This window comes from Dipodomys merriami, unplaced genomic scaffold, assembly GCF_024711535.1.
Source record: "Dipodomys merriami isolate MVZ:Mamm:240054 unplaced genomic scaffold, mDipMer1.0.p SCAF_1, whole genome shotgun sequence".
NCBI lineage: Eukaryota > Metazoa > Chordata > Mammalia > Rodentia > Heteromyidae > Dipodomys > Dipodomys merriami.
This window is the reverse complement of record NW_027202270.1, coordinates 106,038,239-106,058,896: the sequence shown is the minus strand read 5'-3', so window position 1 is coordinate 106,058,896 and position 20,658 is coordinate 106,038,239. Positions and strand designations below refer to the sequence as shown.

The 20,658-nt window shown below is 38.5% G+C and overlaps 1 protein-coding gene across 1 annotated transcript in view; it reads left to right on the top strand.

Annotated features, from left to right (window-relative positions):
• Positions 1-15,469, top strand: part of Sec23a (SEC23 homolog A, COPII coat complex component) — a 57,774-nt gene extending 42,305 nt beyond the window's left edge. Inside the window, exons 16-20 of the mRNA XM_070026944.1 lie at positions 859-1,020; positions 3,534-3,620; positions 4,371-4,526; positions 6,384-6,449; positions 14,109-15,469. Of these exons, the coding sequence (XP_069883045.1) occupies positions 859-1,020; positions 3,534-3,620; positions 4,371-4,526; positions 6,384-6,449; positions 14,109-14,198 (561 nt within the window). The 3' untranslated portion in view covers positions 14,199-15,469. The remainder of the gene's footprint in view (positions 1-858; positions 1,021-3,533; positions 3,621-4,370; positions 4,527-6,383; positions 6,450-14,108) is intronic.
• The last annotated feature ends 5,189 nt before the right edge of the window (positions 15,470-20,658 follow it).

Genomic DNA, 20,658 nt, shown 5'->3' with positions numbered 1-20,658 from the left:
GAAAAAGAATACAACGGCAGTGAGTGCTGTGTATGTGGAGAGAACTATGACTATTCCTAGGCAGGAGCAACATGTAGAGATGAAAGAATTTAAGAAACATGACTAAAGTGGACAGACTCTTGTTTGGTCCTTTCAGGCCTGCCTTTCTTCCTTTTCATCTGTTTTTATGTGAAGACTATATAGCTGGGGAAAAAATGAAAGGAGAAGGAAGTGAAGAATCTAAGTCTGGTGAAAATTTTTTTTTTTTGGGAAAGGAAGATGTAAGTGTTAATACGGATTTTTTTTTTTTTTTTTTTTTTGTGCCAGCACTAGGGTCTGGACTCAGGGTTTTTGTACCCTTGCTGAGCTTTTTTGCTTATGACTGGTGCTCTAACATACTTGAGCCATACCTCTAATTCCAGAATAGCATTTTTAAGCAGCTGATAATTAGCATGAATAGGTTTCTTTTTTGAGCAGTACTCTTTCTCTTTCTTTCTTTCTTTTTTTTTTTTTTTTTTTTAGTTGATCATGGGGTTTGGACTCTGGGCTGGGTGCTGTCCCTCAGCTCTTCAGCTCAACATGAGCGCTTTACTACTTGAGCCACAGTGCCACTTCCGGTTTTCTGGTGGTTAATTGGAGATATCAGAGTCTCATGGACTTTCCTGTCCAGGCTGGCTTTGAACCACGATCCTCAGATCTCAGCCTCCTGAGAAGTTAGGATTACAGGCGTGAGCCACAGTGCCTGGCAAGCAACACACTTTTTTAATAGAAAGTGTTTTATTGTGCTACTAATAGTTGTAATTACATGCTTTGTTAATACTAAAATCCTGTTACAGTAATGAAATTCATAAGAGCTGTCTCCCGTGTTTTACCTTACAGTTTATGTTTCACTTAAGAAGATCTCCTTTTTTGCAAATTTTTAACAACAGTCCTGATGAGAGTTCATATTATCGTCACCATTTTATGCGTCAAGATCTGACACAGTCTCTAATCATGATTCAGCCTATTTTATATGCATATTCTTTTAGTGGACCACCAGAGGTAAGAGGAACAGAAGAGTTAATTGTTGTGTTATTGTGATGTATTAAAAGCATTAAACAGCACTTAGAAATGAAAACAACTTAAAAATATAGAGTTGTAAAATATAAGCATTTGTTAAATTAATTATCTCAAGCACTTTAAAAGTATTTGTAAGTGCTTCCTATATACTAAGTATCTTGATAGGTTTCATTAGGAAATCTTTAACAGATCATATTAAAAATGTGGTAGAAGGACTTGCAGATCATCTTATCCAGTCTTTAACTGTGTCCAGAAGAGATTGTGGTTCTCTAGAGAAGTTCCTGGCTTTTTTCTGACTCAGCTCCTTGCATTTGTGATCCTCTTTCTAAACTAAGTCTCCTGTTACAATGTAATCCTATTTTCCTTTGACCCTTTGAGATATAGTTGACTAAAAAGATATATATGTAGAAGAGTGATAAAGTCAGCACTGATTTTCCTTAGCAAATTGTCTTACTTATTTTAACCTGTTACCAAATGAACAATGTCCTATTCTTTACTTTGAATTGCCTGGTTTACTACATAAAAGTATATGATGGCTGTATTTGAAAGTAATTCTTTAGGAAGAGTTACCATTAAAAGACTACTTATTTTGATTAATTATCCCTCAGGTTTTGTCAAATAGTGGGTAAATTCTTTCATTTTATTACACTTTTTTTTTTTGCTATAATTTGTTTAGTAATTTGATAATTCCTTTTCTGGAAAAAAATTATGTCTTAGTGCTCTTTGAGTCAGAAAAATAAATTTTACAAACTTTTTTTTTTAAGTTCAGATATGTGGAAAATGTAGGTTACTAGTTAGAAGAATTGTAATCCTGTCACCTAGAATGCCTGTTCCTGACTTAATTCAAGCCATTCTGTTTCATGCATGAGCACCAGTTGCTTTCATGTTTTTTTTTTTTTGTTGTTTGTTTTTTTCAGTCTTGGGGCTTGAACTCAGGCCTGGGCACTGTCCCTGAACTGCTTTTTGCTCAAGGCTAGCACTCTACCACTTGAGCCACAATGCCACTTCTGGCCTTTTCTGTTTATGTGGTACTGAGGAATTGAACCCAGAGCTTCATGCATACTAGGCAAGCATTCTACTGCTAAACCACATTCCCAGTCCTGCTTCCTTGTTTTTTTTTTTTTTTGTTGTTGTTGTTGGGGGGGGGCTTGAACTCTGGACCTGGGTGCTGTCCCTCAACTCTTCAGCTCAGAGCTAGTGCTCTATCACTTGAGCCACAGTGCCACTTCCAGTTTTCTAGTGGTTTATTGGAGATGAGTCTTATGGACTTTCCTGGCTGGAATGGCTTTGAACCATGATCCTCAGATCTCAGCCTCCTGAGTAGCTAGGATTACAAGCGTGAGCCACCAGTGTCCAGCCATGCTTCCATGTTTTTTATATTTTTTGATTTTTGTTTTTTTTGCTGGTCATGGGGCCTAAGCTCTGGGCTTGAGCGCTGTCCCTCAGCTCTTCAGCTTAAGGCAAGCGCCCTACCACTTGAGCCACAGCCCCACTTCTGGCTTTATCTGCTTTTGTGGTGCTGAGGAATCGAACCCAGGGCCTCATGCATGTAAGGCAAGCACTCTATCACTGAGCCACCTTCCTAGCCTTGCTTCCATGTTTTTAAGGCTTTGCTTTTGAATCTTATTTCTGCCCTGTATCATCACTTTCTGTCAATCTGGATTATTCTCATTAACATAGAAACTTTAATAATACTCATTAAAGAAGCAAACCAACTAAAAACTTCAGCTTATCTGTATGTTTTCATTATCACATAATTTCTTTGTTCCCTATCACCATTAAAACCAATTATTTGTTATATGTTCTTTCTATCCTTACATTTTCTTCTCCACTTACCAGAGTTACACTTTGGTTCCTAATATTATATTAAAATGGCTCCTCTCAAGACCACCGATGACCTCCAGCTTGCCTCAGTAAACTCTCCTCAGCACTTGCCCAAGGATCCTTTCCTTAAAGAACCTGTGCTTCCCTGACACTTACTCTTTCTAACCTGGTCTTTTACTTGTGGCAGCTCCTGCTCAGTCTCCTTTGCTAGCGTCTCCCTTTCAGATCTCTACATATGGCATACTTGAAAGTTCATTTTTTTGGCTTTATCTTCAGTGCCTCTAAATGATGTAATCTAACCCCATAGTTTTAATTACCATCTTTGTGCATGAGAGATCCAAATTATTCATCCGTCTAGGCCTTTCCTGTTTATTTCATGTACAGAACTATTTTTCCATGTTCCTTAAATCTGTTTTATTCAAGCCTTTCTGGTTGCACTCAGTACTACTACTAACAGATTTAGGAGTCATCCCAGTTTCTTCTTGATGCTTATTTTTTATTGTTATTGTTTTTATTGTTTAGAGAGAATCCTTAGAACATTAAAACACACTGAGAATTCATGACAAAGACTTGAACTGTGAAACTAAAATCTAGAAAACATCTTGGAAAGGTCTATTTTGTATCTTCAGGTACTTTCTTTTCCTCATGTCTTTTTGTTTTCTTTTCATTAGCCAGTTCTTCTTGATAGCAGCAGCATTCTTGCAGATCGAATTCTCCTCATGGACACATTCTTCCAGATTCTGATTTATCATGGTGAGGTAAGAGTCTGTGGTGTTTAAACTCTGTGCATGTAAATGCTTTACATGCTGTGTGTGTGAAGTCTGTTTATTCTGGGGAGGCTTTCCCTCTCTATTATGTGGCCAGTATTTGGTCAGGGATAAACTTTCTTTTTTTTTTACTTTTTTTTGGGTCGGTTGTGGGGCTTGAACTCTGGGTTTGGGCGCTGTCCCTGCGCTCTTCAGTTCAAGGCTAGCACTCTGCCACTTGAGCCACAGCACCACTTCCAGCTTTCTGGTGGTTTATTGGAGATAAGAGTCTCACGGACTTTCCTTCCTGGGCTGGCTTTGAGCCATGATCCTCAGATCTCAGCCTCCTGAGTAGGTAGGATTACAGGTGTGAGCCACTGACACCTGGCAGCAATCAGAGTCTTATGGACTTTTTGGCTGTCTGGCTTTGAACAATGATCCTCAGATCTAAGCCTCCTGAGTAGCTAAGGTTTACAAGTGTCAGCCATTAGTACTCAGCATTTAAATTGTTTTTTCCACTCTATTGAAATTAGTATTTGTAACTTTAAAAAATTGAGATATGTACTCATTACCTGACTTAGGTAATTGTAATCCCTCTGTACAACACCTTTATAGTGATAAAATAAAAACAATAAAAATGGAGATAAATGCAGTTTTTAACCGTTTTCTTGTTTTCTGAAGATTACATCCTTTTATTAAAAAAACTCAAGATTTTTAGATGGACAGGAAAATTTAAAATTCCTTTAATTGTTTTAAAATTAGACCATAGCCCAGTGGCGAAAGTCAGGATATCAGGACATGCCAGAATATGAAAATTTCCGCCACCTTCTGCAAGCCCCAGTGGATGACGCCCAGGAGATTCTTCACTCCCGGTTTCCAATGCCAAGATACATTGACACAGAACATGGAGGCAGCCAGGTGAGTAGTTCATATACACATGCCCATGTTGTTGATTGCCTTCTGGGAGGAATTTGAATAGATTGCCTCACAGAACAGATGGAAGGAGATGGGAGGGTATCCAATGCTTGCTTTTTGCAGTGGCTCTAAAAGCAGAACAATAAAATTAACCAGTTGCCTGAGGCTGGCACTTGATTTTTTACTCCACCTCCACTCCCTCTTGTAACAAAGCCAGAATGGCATTCCAATGGTATATTAGCCTTAGTGAGCAAGAAGATAGGAACAGGAATCCTTGGGAAATGATGTAGTGAACTTTCCTTAAAGTAAAATACTAAACTTTGTGTTAGCTTACTCCTTCATTATATTGCTCTAGTTTTCTACTAAAAGAAAAGCATTGTATTAGAAAATGCTTTTGTGATTTTTAGAACTAAGATTTAAGTAGATAGGTACATATATACCCAGGCTTATTGAGCTCTCCAGAAGGCCAGGTTTATGGTCTTTAACACATGTCTCTGAGACACTTCTGCCTTGCAGTGGTGATCAGTTATAGTACATTGAACTTTAAGTTGTGATGTATTTTACTTACTTCTTAGTGGCAGAGACTATAGTTTGTTTATTGCTACATCCCTAGTTTCAACCCCAATATTATAAAAGTATTAGTGACAGTTACATAGAAATTATACCAATTATTCTGCTTTTACTGTATTTTTCTTTTTTAAATTTTATTTCTTTTTTATTTTTATTTTTGGGTCTGGTCGTGGGGCCTGAACTCTGGGCCTGGGCGCTGTCCCTCAGCTCTTCAGCTCAAGGCTAGCGCTCTACCACTTGAGCCACAGCACCACTTCCGCCTTTTTTTCTTTTTGCTTATGTGGTGCTGAGGAATCAAACCCAAGGCCTCACGCATGCAAGGCAAGCGCTCTACCACTGTACCACCTTCCCAGCCCCTTTTACTGTATTTTTCATAGGACTATCATGTACTGAGAATGTGTGTGCACTTTGCATTCCTTATTTCATTTGATTCTCATAAGAACTGTGTTTCTATCTCTACCTTGAAGATTAGAAAATTGAGATTTGAAGTACTTGTGGACAGGGTAGCACATTAAATGAAGAATGTAAAATTTGTTTGTGAGACAGTGACTCAATGTGTAATCCAGGCTGGCATCAATCTCTCCATACTTTGTGTTAGTGTCCCAAGTGCTGAGATCATAGGGTATCACCACCATGCTTAGTTTGGCTCTAGGAATTGAGTTCAGAAATGCTCAGATACTGTATGAACTGCTTACTTAGAAAACAGATTCTATGTGAGTCTACATACTTATATGTTCTTCTCAAATAATTAAGATATATGACTACTCTCAATACTGTCTCAATGTGTCTTGCTATTTTTCTCTTTAACTTATTTTTTTCATGATAAGCTGTGATGGATTGATGGAGAGTGATTGTTAAGTTGTCCCATGGAATCACCAGTGGTTTTTAACTTGGAACACCATTTCTGAAAGTGAAACAGTGTAGATTGTCAGAGTTTTTATTTGTATCATTTTATGAGACTTCAGACTTCTAATTATATTTTTGACTACTTTGCAAAAATTATAATTTCACATTAAACTTTGTCATATTTGTTACACACATAATTTTTATATGCTGACTTTTAGATGCAGCAATTTATTATTGTTATTAATGTTAGGATACATGATTGGAAGAGAAGAGGGAACATTATTTATAGCACATAATGGCCTACACATTTGAAAACTTAATCTTTTTAGATGTTGTATTTTAATAAAATTAATTTTAGCAATGATTAAATTGACTTCAAGTATATTTATTTAGTTTATATTTGCTAAATCTATTTTTGATGGATAATATTATTTCTTCTTTAAGGCTCGTTTCCTTCTCTCAAAAGTCAACCCTTCACAGACGCATAATAATATGTATGCCTGGGGGCAGGTAAGTGTCAGTAGCAGTCTTTGAAACTGTTTCTTTGTGTAGTCACTTGTCATCGTTTGTTCTTTAAGTAAAAAAACACATTTTCCCCTGTGTATGTAGTGATGTTTTCTGCTAAAAAAAAGTTATGAGAAAATAAGGAAAGAAAATAGAATTAGTAGTTGGTAGCACCATAGAAAAACAAAACAAGTTGATTCAGTCACACAGCTAGAACCTCATCATAGTCCACCTTAAGCCCCATACCCTCCCGAGACAAAAAGCAATAAAATAGGAAAGGAAGATTTGAGTCTGATATAAGGCTGTGAACTGCACAAGGAAGGCACAACAAGTTTGGAGAGTAAAGAAGTCTAGAAATTGTTTTTTGGCATATTTTAACTTGGTTACAGGTCTGGCCCCCCACCCCCACTTTTAATTAGTATACATTAATTGTACAGAAGGGGTTTCATTATGACATTTCACTCTTGTGTGCAATGTATTGCAATTGATCTCACTCTGTCACACTCCCTTGTCCCTGTCCCTTTTAAAACAATTTGAGCAGTTGTTGAATTTTTATACATTTTCTGTTTTCATACATGTGAATGAACTACTTTGACCCTATTTATTCTCATTTACTGACCTCATTAGCTCTCCCTCTTGATGCCACGTCAACATCTATCAAATGTTCAGTATGTACAGGACTGTGTGTTGGCACTTTGGAGTATGCCTTTAAAGAGTTTGTAGTCTACCTAAGGAGACTACATACCTAAATAAACTATGGGCAGAATATGCCTTTAGAAAACTATCAAGTATTGTAGGGATAGAAGAAGAGAGAAGAGATTATGGTTACAGTAGATGAGGGTATGTGACCCCAAAGAACTCTGTAAAAAGGAATGATTATTACCTAAATAAGTGGAAAGTACCTGAGAAGGGGAATTCTGCCGTAAAATATAGTGTAGGCTAAGATAATATGTGTAGAAGTCAATAGTAGAATGTAAAACTGGAGCTGTGTTCCATGACCAAATTGTGAGAATCTTGAATGCCAAGTTGAAGACGGAGGAGTTGTCTTTATTTGGTAAGCAATAAAGAGCTAATTGTTCAAGGTTTTTGGACAGACAGGCAAATTTGGGCCTTACATAATATATTAATTATATTAATATTAATACATTAATCCTAAGATTAATTTAGAATTCTCTCTAGGCAGAAGCTATTTATTATAGTGATGTAACTTAGGGGAAATGAAGACAAAGTAGTGAAAAGGAATAAATTTGAGAGATATTTCAAAAGAAGACTCCATAGAACGTAACTGGATTTTGGAGGAAAATTATTCCAGGGTACAACAGCGGTATACAAAATTTGAATCCTGGCTTAGAGGGAGAGAAATGGCTCTGTTATGGCTTCAGCTTTCATGTGCAGGCTAGCTTGCTAATCTTTACCTTTTGTTTGGCTTCATGCTGAGTTGTAAACTTTTTCTTTAACTGCCTTTACACATGACTTCGTGTAGACAGTTTCACACACAGAATGCCAGACCTTACTACTTCTCCTTTTACACGGTCTTGTCTTTCATGATTCCCTATACTTTTACAAAGGACCTCATCAGTCTCTTTAATCCCCAGGGCTTGAAACGTCAGTTACTTAAATTTTTTTTCTCTTTCTGCTCCTCATTACAAATGTTTTACCCCGTTTCTTTTGTCTGTTCTCTCCCTTCCATGTCATTAATCAAAGTCAGGTGCTTTCACAAGGACTGATGGGATTCCTGCTCACTGATCTTAGTATTTTCAGCTTTTTCTGGGGGGGAGGAGGGCAGTTACCAGATTTTTTTTTTTTAATTTTTACTTTTTTATTGTGAAAATACCATACAGAGGAGTTACAATTACATGGGCAAGATAACTAGTACATTTCTTATCAAGCATTGTGGCCTCCTCTTTGTTTCCCTTCCCATCCCTTTCCATACTCCCCCCACCTTCTCCAGCCTGATCCTCCCCACTGCCACCAAAGTTGTAAAGTTCGTTTTTCTTTTTTTCTTTTCTTTTTTTTTGGGAGGGGGGAGATAGGTCGTGGGGCCTGAACTCTGGGCCTGGGCAGTGTCCCTCAGCAATTCAGCTCAAGGCTAGCACTCTATCACTTGAGCCACAGCGCCACTTCTGGCTTTTTTCTTTTTGCTTATGTGGTGCTGAGGAATCGAACCCAGGGCCTCATGCATGCAAGGCAAGCGTTCTACCACTGAGCCACCTTCCCAGCCCTAAAGTTCGTTTTTTGACATAATGACTTGTACATCTCATTGTTGCAATGGGTCCACCTGTGTCCCTAGTTAAACAATTTGTTTTTGCCCTTCCCCTCCACAAATTATATCAACATCAAATACAGTGAAAATAGGAGTTATACCATGGGGGAGGGACATATAAAGCAACAAAGAAATCATCTTATAAATGTGTTAGAAACAATTGCATGAAAGAAAAAAAAAACATTAGTTTTTTTAAATATCAGCTTTAAAATCTTTGATCAGTTACTGAATAGTATTCCTATGTATTGTCTTGAGGGTTCTTTACTAATCTGACCCAAATGTGCTTTTCTCCTGTTAGCTACCATACAGACCCCTTGGTCAACCCCTGGGCCTCTCTCTTTCTTGTTCCCTTCTCTGTAGTTTCAGCCTGAGACACATGTAGCTATTCTCAAGGCCCAGCGTATAGTTCACAAAACCCATGAAACCTTTCCTATGAGTGTGTGAGTAATTTTGTATAATGTCCCTGCCCTATCATTCTCCTCCCGCCGCCCACGCCAGCATCCTGTTTCCTATGGTTCTTTTGCTGTTAGGTTATACTTTACTTGAGGGCAGTTATCATGTTAATTTATTGTCTTCATCCTTCTTATATTTGGTTTTGCAAAAAGGAATTCCCTGCCTCCTTTCATTTTGAACTTCCCACAATATCCTGAACATTGAATACAATAGATCTGGAAACATGAATGTATAGAAGTTTGGCAGACAGGGTAGCAGTTAAAATTTTGCAATACAGACAAGTTAGTTGTCCAGTTTTAATAGTAATGTGTTTGATTTGTACAATAACAATCTGAATATTGGCTTAGTTTCACTATCTTTGGTCAAAAAGGTTTTTCCCCTTTAAAGGTATTCAACATAAAAAAGAACATTTATGGCTGGTAATGTGGCTTAGTGGTCGTGCTTGCCCAGCATGCATGAAGCCCTTGGTTCCATTCCTCAGTACCACATAAACAGAAAAAGCCAGAAGTAGTGCTGTGGCTTAAGTGGTAGAGTGCTAGCCTTGAGCAGATGAAGCTCAGGGACAGTGCCCAGGCCCTGAGTTCAAGTCCCAGGACTGGCAAAAAACCCCCACAAAAACATTTATTTTAAACTTTGAAGTTTAATTATTACTTCCTGGAAGTAAGGTAGTCTAAGCATAAGTAAGACCTGTATTTCAGAAAAAGAACTTGAGGTTATATAGATTAACTTGCCTAAGATGCCATCACTAAACTGTGGTAGGCTCTTGATTACAGATTCTACATTCTTTATTATTATTTTGTTTAATTTTATGTAACTTTTTAAATTTTTTTTTGGGGGGGGGCTACGGGGCTTGAACTCTGGGCCTGGGTGCTGTCCTTGAGCTTTTCAGCTCAAGGCAGATGCTCTTACCATTTGAGCCACAGCACCACTTCAGTTTTTCTGGTGGTTAGAGGTAAGAGTCTCATGGACTTTCCTGCCTGGGCTGGCTTTGAACTAAGACACGGAATAAGTAATCCTTGAAGTCACCTGAGAAAGATGTGGCAGATTCAGGATTTGAGCCCAGGCAATCTGACTCTGTTCCTCTGAATTCTAACCTCTCTTATGAATTAACATGATAAGTAGCATTTTGATTTTACAAACCAAGAAACATGTCCTTTCCTGTAGTATTTGGCAGGTTCTTCTTCTTCTTCTTTTTTTTTTTTTTGACCAGTACTGGAGCTTGAACTCAGCCTGTAGCTAGGATTATAGGCATGAGCCACCAGTGTCCAGCGCTTTTTAATTTTTATAACTTAAAGAGAGATTACTTATTTTAGCAACTTAGGTTATTTCTTTTTTTTTCTTTTCTTTTCTTTTTTTTGGGGGGGGGTCTGGTCATGGGGCCTGAACTCTGGGCCTGGACACTGTCCCTCAGCTCTTCAGCTCAAGGCTAGCACTCTACCACTTGAGCCACAGCACCACTTCCGGCTTTTTTTTCTTTTTGCTTATGGGGTGCTGAGGAATCGAACCCAGGGCCTCAGGCATGCAACGCAAGTGCTCTACCACGGAGTCACCTTCCCAGCCCCAGATTATTTCTTTATTAATGTCTCCCTTTTCATCTCTCTCCCCCATCTTTCCCTGTAAATTCTTAATTATTACGGTAACTTGGTAATTGTGATTTGGGGAATTAGTCATCAAACATTTTAGTAAAGATTAATGGAATCTAGTTTCTTAGTTTTCTTTTTATCAGCAGTCATGAACAGTGGTGGCCTGAAGAGGGCAGCACTGTAACACTGCTCTGTCACAGTGAGGGGTCTCTGGATGTAGTGCTTTGTGAACTAGGTGATGTGAACCTTGGGCCTCACTGTCTAATGCTACATATATTTTACTTATTTATTTATTTTTTGTCATTGTGGGGCTTAGACTCTGGGCACTGTGCCTCAGCTCTTCAGCTCAAGGCAGCACTCTACCACTTGAGCCACAATGCTACATATATTTTAAATATTTAATATATATATATATATATTTTATTATATATTTAAAAAAAGGGTATTTGAAAAATTAAGATCATCTTAACTGCTAATTTTTGATAAAGCCTGAGCATTAGTATTTGTAATTTCAAATAAAATCTCAGCCTCCAAATTAGGCAAGTTACATATTTTGTCTTGACTAGAAGTAGATTTGGGGCTGGGTGAATTGGGATGGTAAACATGTAAATTGCAAAAACAATCAGGCATAGTTTTAGGAAGGCCTACCAGCCTGTATTGATTTAAGTCTCATCTGAAATCTGTGTTTCTCCAGGATAACTGCTAATGTAAAAGGAAATTATTTTAGTATCATAAAATAATAGGTTTTCCAAAAGAAGTAATAGTGGATGTAGCCAAACGGTGTGTGCCAGGTGTGGTTCTGTTTATATTGTGGTGTTCAACTGATGTAGTCCTTACAACAACTGTGTGAGTAGGTCCTATTACCCTTTTTTCCAGATGCAGAGACTAAGACACAGAATAAGTAATCCTCAAAGTCACATGAATAAGATGTGGCAGATTCAGAATTTGATTCCAGGCAGTCTGACTGTGTTCCTCTGAATTCTAACCCTTCTTACAAATTAGCATGATAAGTAGCATTTTGTTTTTACAAACCAAGAAACATGTTTTTTCCTGTAGTATTTGGCAGTTTTTTTTTTTTGTGGGGGGGGCGGTCTGGTCGTGGGGCCTGAACTCTGGGCCTGGGCTCTGTCCCTCAGTTCTTCAGCTCAAGGCTAGTGCTCTACCACTTGAGCTACAGCACCACTTCCGGCTTTTTTCTTTTTTGCTTATGTGGTGCTAAGGAATCGAACCCAGGGCCTCATGCATGCAAGGCAAGCGCTCTACCACTGAGCCACCTTCCCAACCCTTTGGCAGGTTTTTTGTTTTTTGTTTTTTTTTTTTGCCGGTCCTCAGCTTGAACTCAGGGCCTGGGCACTGTCCCTGAGCTGCTTTTTGCTCAAGGCTGACACTCTAGCACTTGAGCCACAGTGCCACTTCCGGTTTTTTCTGCGTATGTAGTGCTGAGGAATCGAACCCAGGGCCTCATGGGTGCAAGGCAAGTGTCCTACCACTGAGCCACATTCCCAATATTTGGCAGTTTTTAAACTCTTATTTCTTTCAAGTCTATTGGCTTTTAAAAATATTTTTAAATCCGGGCGCCGGTGGCTCATGCCTGTAATCCTAGCTACTCAGGAGGTGGAAATCTGAGGATCATGATTCAGAGCCACCCCAGCCAGGAAAGTCCATGAGACTCTTATCTCCAATTAACTACCAGAAAATTGAAAGTGGCGCTGTGGTTCAAGAGCTAGAGCACTAGCTTTGAGCTGAAGAGCTGAAGGACAGTACCCAGGTCCAGAGTTCAAGACCCATGACCAAAAATAATTATTTTTTATTGTCTTTTAGTAGTTGTATAAAAGAGTTGTCATTTAACAAAGCAGTTTATTAATTCAGTATGTTTTTTTAAAAAAAATTCTCTGCTGCTATATAGCTGTATATAACGTTAAGCACCTTTAGTGTTCCTTTACTATATCATGCCATGTTCAGCATTTTTCCTTTTGCATTTCATTTTTCTTAAAATACAGCTTTTCTGCTCATAGAATTCACAAACTGTATAGACCATGATAATGACAGTTTGCCTTGTGAAATGTGTTGACTTTAAGTATCACTATTCCACAATACTGTAAAATACATGAAATTTATGTAATCATCTAATGTCGATTAAAGAAAAAAAGTGAGAAAGGATGGGTTAGGAGAGATGGGTGACAATGTTGTCAGACACTTTGTCTTCATATACTGTTTTGTAAAATGGAAACTTCTTTGTACAACTACTTAAAAGTAATAATAATAAAAAAGTATATATATTATCAGCCATAAAAAAATACAGCTTTTCTCTTGGTTTAAAAAAGTGGATTAACATGATAGGATTTCCCTTTTGCCAGAAAAGGCTGTGCCAGAGTAGACTCACAGGAGCTGTATTTGCCACTAACTTGTTGGTCTCAAAATTACTTAATGTTTGCTGCTTTTAGACTTTTTCTATTTATTACTATATGAAGTATGAGCATCAGAAGAATTTAAAATTCAGAAATCTTATGAAAATATTTTCCTATTATAATACTTAATAGTTATTGGATTAGGCTATCATTTTGTCAGTGCATATTTAAAAACTTTTAATTATCTTTAAGTATAGTTGTTCAATGTAACATTTGTTTGTTTTTGTTTTGGTACTGGTACTGGGGCTTGAACTCAGGGCCTCGGTATTGTCTCTGAGCTCTTTTTGCACAAGGCTGGTGCTGTAACACTTGAGCTATAATACCTCCTCTTTTTTTTTTTTGCCTCGCTGGCTTTGAACTGTGATCCTCAGATCTCAGCCTCCTGAGTAACAAGGATTATAGGCATGAGTCATTGTTGCCCAGCTTGTCAATGCAGTTTTGATTAAAATGCATATTAGGAATTTTCCTTAACTCTTATTAGTTCCTTAAAACCCACAGAAATCAATGAAAATGACTAGAAAGAAATTCGATAAGCGCCAGTTATTTAAAATGATATTGTGAGTTTTCTTTTTGTTCAGCTGGCATTTGTGACAGGGAACAGGGGTCTGGAGGACATGTTGTATTAAGGTCCCAACCCAGTATTCATGACAGGGAACAGGGGTCTGGAGGTCATGTTGTATTAAGGTCCCAACCCAGTATTTATGTCCTTGCTCTTTCTGGTAGCCAGCCTTCCTCCTGAGACAGTTCATCTCCTAGCAGAAGCTAAGGTATGCCCATGAATTACAGTACTGTTACTCAGGGATTTCTTAGGATTTACATTGAGTTTCCCTTTCTGCAACCAGAATCAGTCATTATTCTACTTCAAATGATAGCCTTAAGAATTTGCTTCTACATTGCTTATACATTCCAAGGTGTCATCCCATATTTTGATTCTAACAGATGTTTCCTTTTCCTCTAGGAGTCTGGAGCCCCTATTCTCACAGATGATGTTAGTTTACAAGTGTTCATGGATCATTTGAAGAAACTTGCTGTATCAAGTGCTGCTTGACATGCTAAGCCTCGTAAGGACACTTGAGATGAAATATTTCAATTTCATTTTTTTCCCTTTTCAGTTTATCCTAGGAGCCAACAGAAATCTCTCTCTAGGCTTTTCCCCCCACCTTGTACCAGTATGGTTTGACACAACATCTAGAAACATTTTTACTTGTATAGATTAAGCTGGAATGTAACGAGAGCAATGAGAACAACTTTGTTTTGCTTGGTACAGTATTATAACTAGTTTTACAAATTTGTAGTCTTTATAATTTAATTATGTTTAAGAATAAAAATAGAGTCTGCCTTGTATTACAGATAGAAAAATCTAAAGTGGCACTGAATGTCCTTGCTGACCTTTTAAGAACATATTGAATTTTAGCCAGAAAGGAACAAATCAATAGTAATGATAAATGTGAACATTTTTGCCTATTCATTAAATATTTTTCTGTCATTTTCAGCATTTATATATACACTTTTTCTCTACTTCTGTTAAGATGGATTTAATGTTTAGGAATTGCCTGACTTTATAATGGTAATTTTTTTATGAAGATAATATTTTAGGTTATTTGGAAAAATTGTTTAAAAAAGAAAAATTTTAGGGGGTTACAGTCCTATAACTGACAATAAATGTGAAATCTCCCCCAAATATTCAATTCACATAATTAACTACATGAATTAAACAAGAGGTAGGAAATAAAGCATTTTTTTCAAAGTGAATGAAAAGATCTTTTGAAGTATAATGACTGTGGTAGCTACTAAGCCAGATTTGGTTTAGTTTTGGTGTTTCATTTTGATGTTTCATCTTTTTGTTAGGTAAAAGTTATATCCTTCAGTATTTTAACACTATATGGGGAGTTTACACATTACTTTTTATTTCTATTTCTCTTTTGTGAAATTATTAAGTTGTTATTGAAACAGTATTATATAATGTTTAATTATGTCACGTGTTGATATTTGGTTTTAGTTTGATTTATTCATTAGTAGCATTAACTTTTACCTTTTAAAGTTTACTTGTAGCAAATATGTTTACACTTCTAAAGCCAGATAAGATTTGACAATGAATTTACATTATCATTTACTACAAGTGGAAGTGGTGCTCTGACATATATTTTGAAAGATAGTTTTGATGATTGTACTTGCATGAACACAATCATATGATAGTAAAACAGAAACTTACTGTTATATGTTGTTCAACTAGTTTAAATTGCTTTGTTCTATTTTATTTGAGTTGAGCTATGCTGGGTCAAAATGCCAATAAAATATACTTCCTCTGTTTCCTGCTTACTTTGAAATCAAGCAAAACTTGAAGTCTAATGTAGAACTAGAGCATTTAAAACATTTCTGATTGACACATAATACTTCTATGTACTTAAGAGGTGCAGTGTGATCATTAATACATATATACTCTATAAGCCTAATTTGATTATTACATAATATAAATACACATTTTTCTTTCTTTCTTTTTTTTTTTTTTGGTTGGTCGTGGTCCTGAACTCTGGGCCTGGGCACTGTCCCTCAGCTCTTCAGCTCAAGGCTAACACTCTACCATTTGAGCTACAGCGCCCCTTCTGGCCTTTTCTGTTTATATAGTACTGAGGAATCGAACGTAGGGCCTCATTGCATGCGAGGTAAGCACTCTACTACTGAGCCACCTTCCCAGCCCCTAAATATTTATTTCATCATCATCATCATCATCACCACCACCACCAACACACACACACACACACACACACACACACACACACACACACACACACACACACACACACACACACACACACACACACACACACACACACACACACACACACACACACACACACACACACACACACACACACACACACAATTTTATCTCTTGCCTGGCATAGTCATGTAGGACACAATAGATTTTTAGTATCCATAAGTCTGTGGTTCCAAGGACACTGCCATTAGGGAAAAAATTATAAAGAACTTAGGATATATAAAAATATATTTGCTAAATTGTTAGCACCGAGAGGCTTGGGGCTGTTACTCAGAACTGTTTTGGAATTCATTTTTGAGCCTATTATCACTATTGACCTTATTTCTAAAAAATAACCATATAAACTCATCGATGCATGCTTACATTTTTTGTAAAGGAATATTGCTATTATTACTAATTTTGGTGCCAGTGTCGGGCTTGAACTCAGGGATTTGTGTGCCCTCCCCCCATAAGTCTGTAATTTTACTTAGTAAAATAATTTATATTTTCTTTTTCTTTTTTTTTTGGGTCCAGTTGTGGGGCCTGAACTCTGGGGGTGCTGTCCCTCAGCTCTTCAGCTCAAGGCTAGCGCTCTACTACTTGAGCCACAGCACCACTTCGGCTTTTTTTTCTTTTTGCTTATGTGGTGCTGAGGAATTGAACCCAGGGCCTCATGCATGCAAGGCAAGTGCTCTACCACTGAGCCACCTTCCCAGCCCCTTAGTAAAATAATTGAGATGAATACAAATCAAGCACAAGACTACAAAATATACATGTATACTAGAAAAATGGAAAATGTAAATAGAAATTCCATGAATAGTTGAAATAATACTAATTGGTCAATATTGTCTGAAAAATAGCTGAAAAAATACTTTAACATCAAACCAAGTGTTTCCAAGTTTGGTAGCACACATTTGTAAGTTCAACTCTAACTAAGAAGGCTGAGGCAGAAGGATTGAGAGTTTAAAACCAGTCTGGACTACATAGCAAGGTCTTGTTTCAAAAAAATAAATAAATAAAAATTATAAAGCCAAGTTTAATAAACTACATTCATTTCTTGGCCAATAACAACTACATTTGCTTAACTAACTAGTATCTGAAAAAATACTCTATCACTAATCATCAAGGAAAGCAAATCAGAACCACAGTGGGGCTGGACACATGGCTCAAGTGGTAGAACACTTGCCTAACAAATGCAAGGCCCACTTCAAACACCAAGTTTTCTTTTTTCTTTTTGTTGGTTCTGGGGCTTGAACTCGGGGCCTGAGTGCTGAGCCTGAGCTCTTCAGCTCAAGGCTAGCAGTCTATCACAGCACCACTTCTGGTTTTTTCTGCTTATGTGGTGCTGAGGAATCGAACCTAGGGCCTCATGCATGCAAGGCAAGCACTGCTACCACTGAGCCACCTTCCCAGCCCTCAAACACCAGTTTTGAAAAAAAAAAAGCCAGTATCTTTTTCTAATTAAAAATTGATTTTATCAAAGAAGCAAAGAGAAATATGAATGAGAGTTTACAGAAAATGGAACACACTTCTGGGGGAGTGCGGAGATGTGAATTAGGATAGATATGGAAAAAGTAAGAGGTCCCTCAAAAAAAACTACACATAATTCCACTGTATGATCCACCTGTCCCATTCTTGGGTATATATCCCATTTCTGGGGGGGCCACCTGGAATTCTGACAGGAAAGTTTGGAGTCTGGCTGCCTGCAGTCTTCCCAGCAGTGCATCACAAAGCTGGAGAGAACCCATCTGTAGTAGACACCAAGCTGAAGCAGGCATTCAGCTACAATAGAGAGCTGACTAAAAGAGAGGACTGAAGTTGCATCTGGACAAAAGTGAAAGGAAGGAGGACCTATAGGAGCAGAACTCAGAGCTGCAGAAGAGGCTGTGAGTCCGGACAGACAAAGCAGACATGAAGCTGAGAATTCAAGGATCTTTAGAGGTGGCCTAGATGTCAGAACTGCTTCAATTCCCTAGCACATCTGAGCCTCCAGGTAGTGACCAGGCATGTTTGGAGCTTGACAGAGGTGGAGACAAAACTCCAACTGGTGAGAGACCAATAGGCAGAGGACCTGAAGGTGTAGGAGCTCCACATGGAAAGAAAAGGTCCAGCATATATGGTGACAGATGTGCACACCACTGAAAGAGGAAAAGCAAGAGGTGAGGCAGGTATTGGAGGCCAGGCTGGCAGAATTGAGCCAGCTGGTGGAGCCATCACTCCCAGGACTATGGAAGCAGTGGCAGCTACAGGTGGAGAAGCCTAGAAGCTGCATGTTCAAATGCAAGAAAAATCAGAGTCTCTGTCCTCAACCAGGAGCAGGAGGCGAGGTTGTGGTCACTAGAGAGTTGGGGAGATTTCAGTCAACCTACAGAAGATCACAATAAGATTCTGGAGACCTTGGAGAATGTCCATGAAGCCATAAAATGCATACTATTGCAGAACCCCAAGTTCCTAGAGCAGTTAGCTGATCTGCAGGCTGTCCTGGTCAGGCTGACTAATGAAAGTGAGGAACTTACTGCTGGACTGTAGTCAAGAGCAGCAGGTCCAGGGCTATCTGACTGAGAAGCTGGACCAGCTGCAGGAAAAGATGGGAGAACTGCAGGAGACAGCAGAGTTGGAGAGTCACATGTCTCAAGATCTGCAGGAGTAGTAAGGAAAGCTTGTGAAACTTATCTCCAATTAACTACTAAAAAAGGCAGAAGCCAGAAGTGGTAGAAAAAAAAAAGCTCAGGTACAGTACTCAGGCCATGAGTTCAAGCCAGCACATGCACACGTGTATATGCGCGCATGTGCACACACACACACAATAACACTGTTATTTTAGCAGGAGGGAGAAAAGTGTTTGAGGTACAGAGACTGCTTCTATTTTCCCAGACCAGCGTAATGATGGAGGTTTAGCACAGTAAGGTGAAGAATAGTAAGTAGACAAGGAAGCTGTTATGTAGATCCCAAGAATCGTTAAGATTCTCTGGTTTCTCATTAGAATTTCACAACTACATTTGTAACAATCAGTCTCTGAATTAAGGAAAAGGAGGGGAAAGTCTATCAGCCAGGGTAATATTCTGTGGCTGGGGTATGTCTGGTGGCATGTACCTTTTATCCTGACACCTCAGAAGCCTTAGGAGGGTTACAAATTTGAGGCCAACCTGGAGTATATATTAAAAACCCTATCTCAAACAAGAATGGTATTTTTCTGGGTGTTGGTGGTTTATCCCTATTCAGGAGGAATCTGAGGATCACTGTTCAAAGCTAGCCTCAGTAGACAAATCTGAAAGATTGTGATCTCTAACCAGCAAAAAACTAGAAGTGGAGGTATGGGGCAAGTGGTAGAGCACTAGCCATGTGCAAAAAGCAGTCAGAGAGAGAGACACCAGCTCATGCGCCAATAGCAGAGGGGAAACAATGCATTGTCTAGAACTCTGTCACGTGTCACATGTCACTTGATGCAAGAAGACCAAATCTTGACAATACAAACATCACAGATCAGCATGGTGCTGTAATCTTTGTTTCAGGACTAAGTTCATTTATTTGTTTGGCAGGACTGCAGTTCATACTCAGGGCCTTGTACACCATGCCCTACCACGTGAGCCACCACTTGAGACACTTCTTTTATTTTTATTTTTAAAGTAAGATTTCACATTTCTGCTCTGGTTGGGCTGCACTGTAAGCCTCATATACTTCCTATGGCAGATGTGTGCAGCTGTGCCTGGCTTTTATTCATTGAGGGGTCTGAAAACAATTTTTTGGTGGGAGGAAGGTTCTGAGCTGGTCAGAAAAGGAACCTCTCTACCTATGCCTCCTGAGTAGCCAGGACTACAGGTTTGAGTCACCATGCTCAGGTAAGTATAGTTCACCTCAAATAATGGTGTGTGCTTTTTCCCTTTTTCTGCTTTTTGGAGGGGCTAAGGAGAGTGGAGAAAGGGAGGGAGGAAGTATGAACAAATACAGTCCTGGTACTCAGTATTCACGATGTGGAAAATGAACTATGCAACTTATGGGGAAAGATGGGAGGGGGAAACTGGGGGAAAAATGAAGGAAGGGGCGATTTCATTACCTGAATTGTGAAATAGTAACCCCTCAATAACAATAAAATTATAGATACGCCTATCTATCTATCTATCTATCTATCTATCTATCTATCTATCTATCTATCTATCTATCTATCTATCTATCTATCTATCTATCTATCTATCTATCTACGTTTGTTGTTTTTGTTTGCCAGTCCTGGCACTTGAACCAGGGTCTGGGCACTGACCCTGAGCTTCTTTTGCTCAAGGTTCTACCACTTGAGCCACAGTGCCACTTCCGGCTTTTTCTATTTATGTGTTACTGAGGAATGGAACCCAGGGCTTCATGCATGCTAGACAATCACTCTACCACTAAGCCACTTCCCAGCCTTCTCTCTCTATTTTTAAAGCGCATTTGTGAGTTAGCACATTTGGAGTAAAAGGACCCCAGAGACAGACAGGCTTTAACACATAAGACAATCTTGGAAACCATGAATCAGTACATTACTAATGATATTCTGTACGTGTGTGTGTGTGTGTGTGTGTGTGTGTGTGTGTGTGTGTGTGTGTGTGTGTTTGGGGGCTTGAACTCAGGGCCTAGGTATTGAGCCATTTTGCTCAAAGCCAGTACTCTACACTTAAGCCACTGCTCCACTTCCACTTCCAGGTTTTTTTTTGTGTGTGGGGGGGAGGATGGTTAATTAGAGATAGAATCTTATACTTTTCCTGTCCACACTGGCTTT